This window comes from Xiphophorus hellerii, chromosome 14 (genome assembly GCF_003331165.1).
Source record: "Xiphophorus hellerii strain 12219 chromosome 14, Xiphophorus_hellerii-4.1, whole genome shotgun sequence".
NCBI classification, from domain to species: Eukaryota; Metazoa; Chordata; class Actinopteri; order Cyprinodontiformes; family Poeciliidae; genus Xiphophorus; species Xiphophorus hellerii.
Genome location: NC_045685.1, coordinates 11,402,547 through 11,411,805, shown reverse-complemented (window position 1 = coordinate 11,411,805; position 9,259 = coordinate 11,402,547). Strand labels below are relative to the sequence as shown.

General features: G+C 39.6%; 2 protein-coding genes across 2 annotated transcripts; one reads left to right on the top strand and one right to left on the bottom strand.

Annotated features, from left to right (window-relative positions):
• On the bottom strand, positions 1–4,660 carry oxa1l (OXA1L mitochondrial inner membrane protein). Its single transcript, XM_032583480.1, has 11 exons — positions 4,524–4,660; positions 3,887–4,021; positions 3,451–3,549; positions 3,114–3,372; positions 2,846–2,989; positions 2,671–2,756; positions 1,994–2,158; positions 1,792–1,896; positions 1,531–1,693; positions 1,365–1,445; positions 1–228 (listed from the first exon to the last, which is right to left on the bottom strand). The coding sequence occupies exons 1-11, from the start codon at positions 4,632–4,634 to the stop codon at positions 125–127; spliced, it is 1,452 nt and encodes a 483-aa protein (XP_032439371.1). The 5' UTR covers positions 4,635–4,660; the 3' UTR covers positions 1–124.
• Positions 4,661–5,425: 765 nt separating this feature from the next.
• LOC116732917 (E3 ubiquitin-protein ligase RNF19B-like) lies at positions 5,426–8,641 on the top strand. The gene is made up of 5 exons (XM_032583522.1): positions 5,426–5,931; positions 6,193–6,296; positions 6,405–6,505; positions 7,290–7,427; positions 7,513–8,641. The coding sequence occupies exons 1-5, from the start codon at positions 5,894–5,896 to the stop codon at positions 7,966–7,968; spliced, it is 837 nt and encodes a 278-aa protein (XP_032439413.1). The 5' UTR covers positions 5,426–5,893; the 3' UTR covers positions 7,969–8,641.
• Positions 8,642–9,259: the final 618 nt, after the last annotated feature.

Genomic DNA, 9,259 nt, shown 5'->3' with positions numbered 1-9,259 from the left:
TGAAGTTTTAAAGCAGAATTTATATTTCCTTAGAATACATAATCACATCCCAACACTTCGTCCTTCTCTTCTCTCTATAAATATGTACATAATTCTCTACAGAGGAGCAAAAAAACAGCTGGATTCATCCAATCGTGTCCTTCCATGACTTTGCTTTGATTTTCTGTTGCTTAGCGCCTTGAGGTGTCTGCTGCAGAGGATTATGGGTAAAAGTCTGCCTCAGTGGACCTGCAAGGCCAAACAGAAAAGTTTAGAAATACTTGGAGAAAAACATCTTTTATATCATTCTTGAAAAAACTCCCATCTCTTAGCACTGGTGTTGAAATGTTAGGCAACCCTCGGATGTTTCAATAATAATAAAAAAACGACAAAAGATAAGAAAAAATAACAAAAAATCAAATTTCTGCTAATGATTTGATAAATATAACATTTTCAAATGAATCATTCACCATTTTCAAGTCCAGAATGACTGAAATCAGTTCATCAAGGAGCTGAAATGTACAAATCTGTTTTGTGATTTCTCAGCTCTAAAGAGGTTTCTGAACGTTGCACCTGAAATCTTTCTTGCTAAAACTCAACTTATTGGTCTTATTGTACAAGAACTGTGAATTAACTGAATATATAGAGAGCTTTAAAGTCATACTGACCACTAAAAGCAGAACGAATTTTAAAAGATACTTTATACCGATCATGCATCACTTTGTACTTGGCTGAGAATCTGGATATATATGGAATAAAAATGGTGCCTGAATTTGAGAAAAGTCTTTTAAACTTTTCTTAAATAATTTATAAAAACAGAAAAACACATATAGATGAAAAATACTAGTTACTGAAGAAAAACTACATTCTCAAGACGTTCATCTCTTGTCTGTAGGAAGTCAAACTAACCACAAGAGGGAGCCATTTCCTGCAAAGTTTACATTAGGACTGTGGTTTCAACTGTTTGAATAACTTCAAAGATTATTTTTATAATGTTCTATAATCTTCACACACAATCCTGAACAGGCAACACTTTGATTCAGGAGGCGTGGCCTAATCCTGCAGACCCATTAAAAAAATATAGACTATAGTTTAACTTCAGGATGTTAAACACTCGTTTACTTATGAAAATTCAGATTTTATTTGATTAATTTACCTTTAGAGGAAAAGTTTACAATTTTAAAGCAGAAATACGTTGACTTGTTTTTTTTTTTTCTTTTCTATTGAGTTAAACAATATTTGGGTACAAATTCATCAAAAATTGTTAAGATATAAGAGAAAAACACGCCCTTGTGTGTCTTTCATAATTTTCTCATGCAGCTCCAATGTTTTTGTTAATTTAATCCTTCACAGAAAGCTAGTTTTGAAAGCGAGGCGGCTCAGACCTTTAGCTGCGATGTCCAGGTGACTCTTTATCCTTCTCTCTCTCTCCTCCAGCTGGTGAGCCAGCTGAGCGTTCTTCCATCCTGGAAACCAGACGAAACCAAGCTGCGCTTTACTAAATCTGCTGCCCAAATTAAGCATCAGCCGGTTTATTTCTGCAGCACTGACCTTTCTTCATGCTCTCAATAAGTCCATCGCTCTGAGGCAGCTCTGCGGCCGGGTGTTTCACCCTCTCTGGGATGTTGAACCTCCGTCTGACTGCAGGATGCCTGAGCAGAGCCACTTGACCCAGGGAGAAGCAGTTGGAGGTGAGCCAGTAGGTGAACACCGCCTGGGAACAGACAGTTTAACACACACACAGGGTAAGCAGCAGAGTTTTATGGCTTCCTGGGGTGTCAGGGTTGTGTTCTGGGGTAAATCCACACCAACCGTGGGGAAGTTGATGGTGAGAGGGAGGATGATCAAAGGCATGATTCTGAAGACGGTCTTCATGGTTCGCAGGTTTGGGTTGTCGATGCCAGACTCTGCTCCCAGCTGATGCATTTAAATCAGAGTTTTAAGAAAATGTTGCTCTGATTCTGCTGTTAGGTCAGAAAAACTGAATCTGAGGAGCGGTAAAGGTTCATCTCACCTCCAGGATGAAGAACATGGTCCCAGTGACAATGAAAGGAAGGATGTAAAACGGATCAGCTGCACTCAGGTCAGTGAACCAGAGGACGCCTCCCGTCTGTAAGCTGGGCACCGGCAGATACGCCATCTTCCTCAGAGCGATGAAGAACGAGATGAAGACTGGCGCCTATCGGAGATCAACACAACCAGTACTTTATTTATCAGTATTAAGGAATTACTGACTCAAAGCAAGCTGCTATGTCTTGCAGAAAAGCTACTTGTAGGATTGTTTTGTCTTATTTCCAGTGTACTCAGGCATTTGCACAAGAAACTAGACAGAAAATACTTAAGATTTTGTGTTTTTGCAGGGTGGCGGGCTCAGCAGGGTTGGAAATCTTGAGGTATTTAAATTACAATAAGATTTTTTTTTACATTAGATTAGAAATGAACAATAAGATAATCGAGTTTTGACAATTTTAAATCATCCATGTCTGCATCTCAATATATATAAAAAACTAGGTTTTAGACCTCAACACTAATGATTTAAGCTTTCAGGAAGATCCTAGAGTCAGTCCTTAACCCAGCCTGCCATGTCCGGCTGAAATCTTAAACAACATATAGTCAGGATCACCGGGGCAGGTTCATGTTGACATAAACACTAAACTATAAATCCTGATGCACCTAAACAGGCAAACTGACCTGGATCAAAGGAACCAGGAAGCCTCGTAGAGGATTCACGTCGTGTTTCTTCTGGAACAGGTTCAGATCAGAATACGCCTTGGCGACTGCCAAACAATTAATCAGCAGCTTAGAATGAGAGAAACGGCTGAAGAGCAGAAAGACGGCGAATACAGCAGAGAGAGAGGAGACGCACATTCGTATTTATTTCCGCTCTGCTTGGCCTCGTTCATTTTTTCGGTTAGCTTGGTCATCTCGGGCAGGACGTTGTTCAGTTTGGCCGCTTCTCTCTGACCTTTCACTATGACGGGAAACACGGCCAAACGGGCCAGAACCGTTCCTGGAACCAACAACAGAACAACATATAAATAGCAAAACACACAATGTTGGATGAGAATTTCAGAACAGACACCTTAAATTTTCTAAAAGCAGAACTCAAGATTCATAAAGGTTCTTTTGCTCACCGACGACGATAGCGCCCCACCAGGGCAGGCCCAGATCCATGTGGAAGAACTCCAGGAGATTCTGGATCAGACCCACCGGAGTGTAGCCGGCCAGGCCCAGCTCCGCCAGCCTGGGCTCTGCAGCCACGGCCTGCAGGATGTCTGCTGCGACCGGAGCGGCGTCGGCCGCCTGCTGCGCCAGAACGGCCAAGGCGTCGGCGGGCAGAGAGGCAGAGCTGTCCGCTACTGAGGCGGCCGCAGAAATACCTTCAGCTGGGATCTGGAGGTGGGAGTTATGAAGAGTTAGGGTGGAAAACCAGATGACAGATAAGAGAAAGCTGCTTTATTGTTCAGTGACCTGTTGGGAGGCTGTCTGTGTGAGGGAAGGGGCCGGGTCAGCAGGGAGGGAAACTGCAGAGGACTGCAGGACAGCAGCTGATGTCGATCCATCGACAGGCTGGATGTGGAGGAAACCATCAGAAATTCAACTTATCTGTGACTGAACAGAGTTTATTTAAAGACTAAAATATGAATAAAAACTTAACAATCATGAATTTATGTGGCAGGAGAGAGGTCGACATGCAAATGAAACATATTTAAAATCTTAAAAGAAGTGGTTGCTATGGAGACCTGGAGACTCCATGATGCCACTCTTAGCTGCGGTTCCAGCAGCTAAGAGTTTCTAACTATTGAAGCCGGTTACAGCAACAGTTTTATTAAACATGGAAGTAATCAATGCCACTTTAACTCGCTACAATGTGCTTTTAATAGTTTACAAACGTGTGTTAACTGACCAGTGAGCTGTTCTGTCTGACTGCCACAGCGCTGACCCAGACGAACTTTCCACGGTGTCTGCAGCTGATCTGAGACCTGCTGAAAGGACGGCTGCAGCCGAACAGTGTGTGCAGGCTGGAGCTCTGCAGCAGCAGCTGTACGGACAGAAACAAGAGATTCAGACCAAAATGGAAGGCAGGTTTTCATCCAATTCTGCTAGAAGCTAAACATCGTTTTTTTTTAGTTAAAAAGAAGTTATATGCATCCATTTATACTTTATGTCTGTACGCTAAACCGAAGTCAAATTCCTGGTTTGAGCACACTGTTTTGGTCAACAATGCTATTCTGACACTGGAAATCTGTGGATAATATCTGAAGCTACACTGAAGGGGCGATAAAATCATTTAAATAATGTTTATAAATCTTCCAACAACGAAGTTTGGAACAACCGACTAAACTACAACGAAGTGGAAAATCCTTTATTTGCAGCATTTAATCGACTTATTTTGACGTCTCTGCAGACTCTGTCAAAGTCACACTCATAACGCAGTGAGGAGGCTAACCGGCTAGCATGCTAGCCGCTGAAAGCTGTTGGTTCTGCCTCTGTTTCAGAAGCAGGAACAGAACTTCTCCAGCAGAACTGTGAACAGAACATACTTGGTTCTGAATGCTTGGAAGAACGGGACTGCCCCGGCTCAGTTTCCCAGTCTGTCTCAGGAAACATCTTGCTAAGCAGCTCGGTGTCACCCCGCTCCTGAAGGCAGCCATGTTGGGAGGGAGGAGACAGTACTACGGAGCGTGTGAAGGGACACCCTGCCCAACCGCGAACGTGTTTTTCTCTGCGTGAAATGTGTTTAAACAACATGACCCATTTTGACTACATTCGTACTTTTTAGAAATCTCGTTTATCATAGAAATAATAAATGTCTAAGCTCGTTGTTACACATTGAACTATCCTGGGACACAAGATCTGGACTAAAGTTCCGCTACAAATTTGTAATTTATTTATTTTTATCAGTGTACATCTCTGAAAATCATTATGCTGACGTAAAAAAAATCAACAAATACATGTTTTAAATTAAAAAGTACATTTTAACCGTTCCCTTAACTTGCTGATGGTTGTTATGCTTAGCTCCAAATTTACTTTCACTTCAAAATCGATATGACGTCAGCAGGTTTTGTTGTTGTTGTTGTTGTTGTTTGTTTGCTTGACTATAGCAACAACTCACCTGCTGGGTGGATCATGGACTGAATTTATTTTTTCCTTCTTATTTCAAAATGTGACTATAATAATTGCAAAACGTTTTCATTATTATTATTATTATTATTATTTTATCTTTTCTGAACGGTGTTGCAAAAATGAATTTCTTATAATTGCACGAAGTTGGTCTGTAAAGTAAATACTGATTTTTCAATTATTCAAATAAACTTGCTTGCATTTCCTTTTAGTATGTTTTCTGTTCGTTTTCTTTTTAGAAATAGTGACGTAACATTGTGACTTAATGAGACTTTGGTAACTGACTTAGGGGAAATCCACACATTTCTCTTTTGAACGAGAAAAATCCTCCTGCCTCTTCCTTTGGTGCTCAGATCGCGTCTCCAGCAAATGTGGTATTTTAGGGACATTTTTGACTGGGAAATCCCCGCTTTGCATACTTTAACTTTCATTTTCGGTTAGAAGTAATTTATTTGAATTAATAAGACACAAAGAAAACATCCTGAATTGAAGCACAGCAGGAATGTACATTGCGTGATATCAAGCATTCATCTCTGTCCTAAACTATTTATTTTCTGAGATCGACGTAATAAAGTGTCTGTTAAGAGGTAGTTTTCTTTTTCTGACTGCATGTAACGTTTTGCACTTTATTCTTCCGACTTTGAATATTAAGGGGGAAAAAAAACATAAAAAAGTTAAAAACAGAGAGTCCTTGGCGCAAACTCAGATCATGGTTTCTAGTCGGAGCTGACGTCTGAGTCAAAGTGCGTCTCTGTTTGGGTTGTGAACGTGTCGAGTCCGAAAACGAAAGATGTCCATCGATCCCTCTCCATACGCAGCGCTGGACAGGTAAACCGCGTCTTTATTCAATCGCAGAAACCCCGGGGCGCATTTTAATTTGTGTTTTTTTTTTATGCTGAATGTGCCCAACATTTAGTCTCAAGTCAAGGTTTGTTGTTGCGTTCAAACTGCTGCGTAAAGACACAGTTTCACCTTTATCTCCGTTTCATTGAGGGCTAATTACGCATGAAAAACGCGCCATACCAAACAATCTGTGCTCCAGAGAAGGAAAGCGAACGTTTTTGCTTCATTTGTATTATTTCACTTCAGGCTTTTGCTGGGAATAAAAATGGGCTCAGCTACATCGAAGGAGAAGCGCTACGATCCCAAAGACTCGTCGCTGAAATTTGTCGATGGAGCTGATGATATGGACTGTAAGTAAGCTGCTGCTCTTCACTTGTTTGAACTAATCTGTGGATTAATGCTGGAAATCCTCTTAAAAGGCATCTACTGAGTTACTTTGTTTGTTTTATTGTCTATAGTTTTGTGCGAAGGTTTTCAATCGCGCAGAGCGCAGATGTCCTGCGGTCACTCGGTGACCCCGACGTCTCTCACTAACTGGTGTCTGCAGCAGCTGGACGAGGTAAGAAAAAAATGATAAAGCTACAAATAATAGGGAATTTGTATTCGGTTTTATGTAACAGTCACTGCCTGTAGGGACATGCAGAGCATGAACAAAACCTAATATTGGAGGCCATTTACAAACCAACAGTCAACACGTCGTCACCGACCACGCGTTTAATTTAAGTTAATTTTTTCTTTCCCTTTTTAACAACTAGTATATTCTTTTATTGTTTTTAAAGGAGATTCTTGCAGTTAGTATGAAACACTGTGTTCAAACAGTGTTATATCCAAGCACAGAAGTAGAAAATTGAGTGGAAGGAAGACTGTGGTAGATAAAGGTGCAAAAGCAACAGGTGCAAGCACAGCTTATTATTATTATTATTATTATTATTATTATTATTATTGTTGCTCTTCCATAAAATTCTTATTGCCTAAAATGAATCCTGGATTATCATTAGATGTGCGTCATAGTTGCAAAAGTTTCAATAGTAAAATAAATGATTGAAAACATGATTTATGATTTAATCCATATAATCAAAGGCAGTATGTTGTCTTGGTTCCCTAAAGTTTCTGAGGCCCATTCATCATGTTTATGTAATAAATAACTTGAATAACAAAAGATGTTAAACTTAAACTTGTTTTATTTCTGCCATCATATGCATTTGTGATCTTTAGTGAACAATGTGTTATTAATTTAAGATACATGAAACTCACTGATGTCAGTGTAAGCTCTTAAAAATGCTGATTATTTTCCTTATATCTCAGCTCTACTGACTGATGAATCTTTTCTCCTTGTTTTAAAGGGAAAAAGCACGTTTTTATGTGGTGCCTGTAAAGCTGTGTGGCCTTATGAGGAAGTCTGCAAGATGGCTCTCCTGAGCCCTGAAGAAATGAAAACCTTTGAGAAAACGATGAAGATCAATGCCGCCGTTAGCAGAAGAGTATGTCTTCTCTGCATTACTTTGAAGTTTATTCATTAAAAATGCCTCAGTTGACAATTTATTCTACATCTCCGTCTTCCTCCAGTGTCCTGGATGCAAGTCGTCTGTTGCAAAACAAGACAAACTTAATCTTTGCGTCCGCTGCAAAACCTGCACAGAGAAGAGAGGACACTCGTATGAGTTCTGCTGGCAGTGTCAGAGGGAGTGGAAAGGTCCAAAGCCGCGTTCGGACCGCTGTGAGAACGACGGCTGCTGCAACACGGCGCTGCAAACTCTGAGGACCTGCCCAGAAATCGTCTTCGACACGGTGAGGGGAATCAGCGGGTGTCCCTCCATCCGGGCCTGCCCCACCTGCGGGTCACTGCTGGAGCACAAGGGAAACCACTGCAAACACCTCTTCTGCTCTCGATGTGCGGTCAAGTTCTGTTTTGTGTGTCTGAAGACTTTTGCTGAATGTTCGAAAACAAGTAATATATCAGAGCCGTGCTCCAGCGGCATCGCTCCCAGACAGACAGAGATCCCCGTGTGGAGAAAAACCTAAACGCTTCGTCCAGCACTTCTGTTTGTGAGCGATTAATCAACGCCGATGTGGTCAGCTGTGTTTTCAGAACCTTCTCTGAGAGACAGACAGTATTTCTGCTCAGAAATGTCAGAAATGTTGAGCATAAACAATTTAAAAGATAAAACCAAAACCTGGAATCGTTTGTTTCAGATCATGATGGATTTACACCTTGCAAAAGTATTAATACTCTACAAATTTGTCCCCTTTTGTCACTTCCACAGTCACTGCAGCGTGTTTTCATGACGTTTTATGTCATAAACCAACAAAATGTACCCAGAAATGTGGAGTGGAAGAAAAATGATAAATGATTTACAGTCTTTCCCAGCACAACAGGGAAATCTACAATGTTAACGATTTGTTTTTTTCTCTATAAAAGTTTGTAAATTATTGGAATTTATTTTCTTGCTTTTGCACGTCCAGAATAAACATAAACAGCTAGTAAAAGCCAACATAATTATCATCATGCTTCCTGATCTCTTATTGTCATTAAATTGACAGAAAATGTGAAACTTTGGCACTTTTTTAAAACTTAAAAAGTGTCTAATTAATAATTTGACCTACATTTCTCACACTCTTCCTTTATCTAAAAAAAACGAACACATTTTTAGATATATAACATGACAAAGAATATTAAAGGACTTATTAAACTTCACTGTGGTGCTCCATTTTCTATCAACACTACTTTGGCCTCGTAATGGCTGTTAGGCAGCTTTCCACATTCAAAGATTTTATTGTATTTTTAATATATTTTTTTAAACTTGACCAACTCACTAAAGAAGGCTTTATAAAAGTTTTCTTTGCTTTGGAACTGAAACTTCACTTCATCTTCTGTACCACATTTTCATTATTTACTCCAAAAATAATGTAATTTTTTTATTACTCCATTCAGTTGCACTTGTTTTTTACTGACGTGCTATTTTGTAATAAAAATTAGGTATTTTTCTTAAGCTGTAAATGTATCACTTACAGTAAAGTCTGTTATTTTTACTTTCGGTTTTTATGTTTTTATGTTTTGACTTGCCTGTCACGTTACTGCTGGTAAACTGGAATCCCCCCTCTATTCTATTCTATTCTATTCTATTCTATTCTATTCTATTCTATTCTATTCTATTCTATTCTATTCTATTTTAAATATGTTTTTGTCACTGAATTCTGGAAACTTTAGTCAATATTTTTAGTTTTATCCTTTTGCCCTTCACTATGCTGAAAACATTCTGTTGAGAGACATTAAATGAGTGATAAATTAAATCCATGATCTACAATCATAAAT

Coding starts and splice junctions, on each gene's coding strand:
- oxa1l (XM_032583480.1), bottom strand. CDS start 4,634: ATGGCTGCCTTCAGGAGCGGGGTGACACCGAGCTGCTTAGCAAGATGT. Junction 1,897..1,993: donor CCATGTTCTTCATCCTGGAG/GTGAGATGAACC, acceptor TAAATGCATCAG/CTGGGAGCAGAGTCTGGCAT. Junction 229..1,364: donor CCTGGACATCGCAGCTAAAG/GTCTGAGCCGCC, acceptor TTGGCCTTGCAG/GTCCACTGAGGCAGACTTTT.
- LOC116732917 (XM_032583522.1), top strand. CDS start 5,894: ATGTCCATCGATCCCTCTCCATACGCAGCGCTGGACAG. Junction 5,932..6,192: donor CCATACGCAGCGCTGGACAG/GTAAACCGCGTC, acceptor ATTTCACTTCAG/GCTTTTGCTGGGAATAAAAA. Junction 6,506..7,289: donor GTCTGCAGCAGCTGGACGAG/GTAAGAAAAAAA, acceptor CTTGTTTTAAAG/GGAAAAAGCACGTTTTTATG.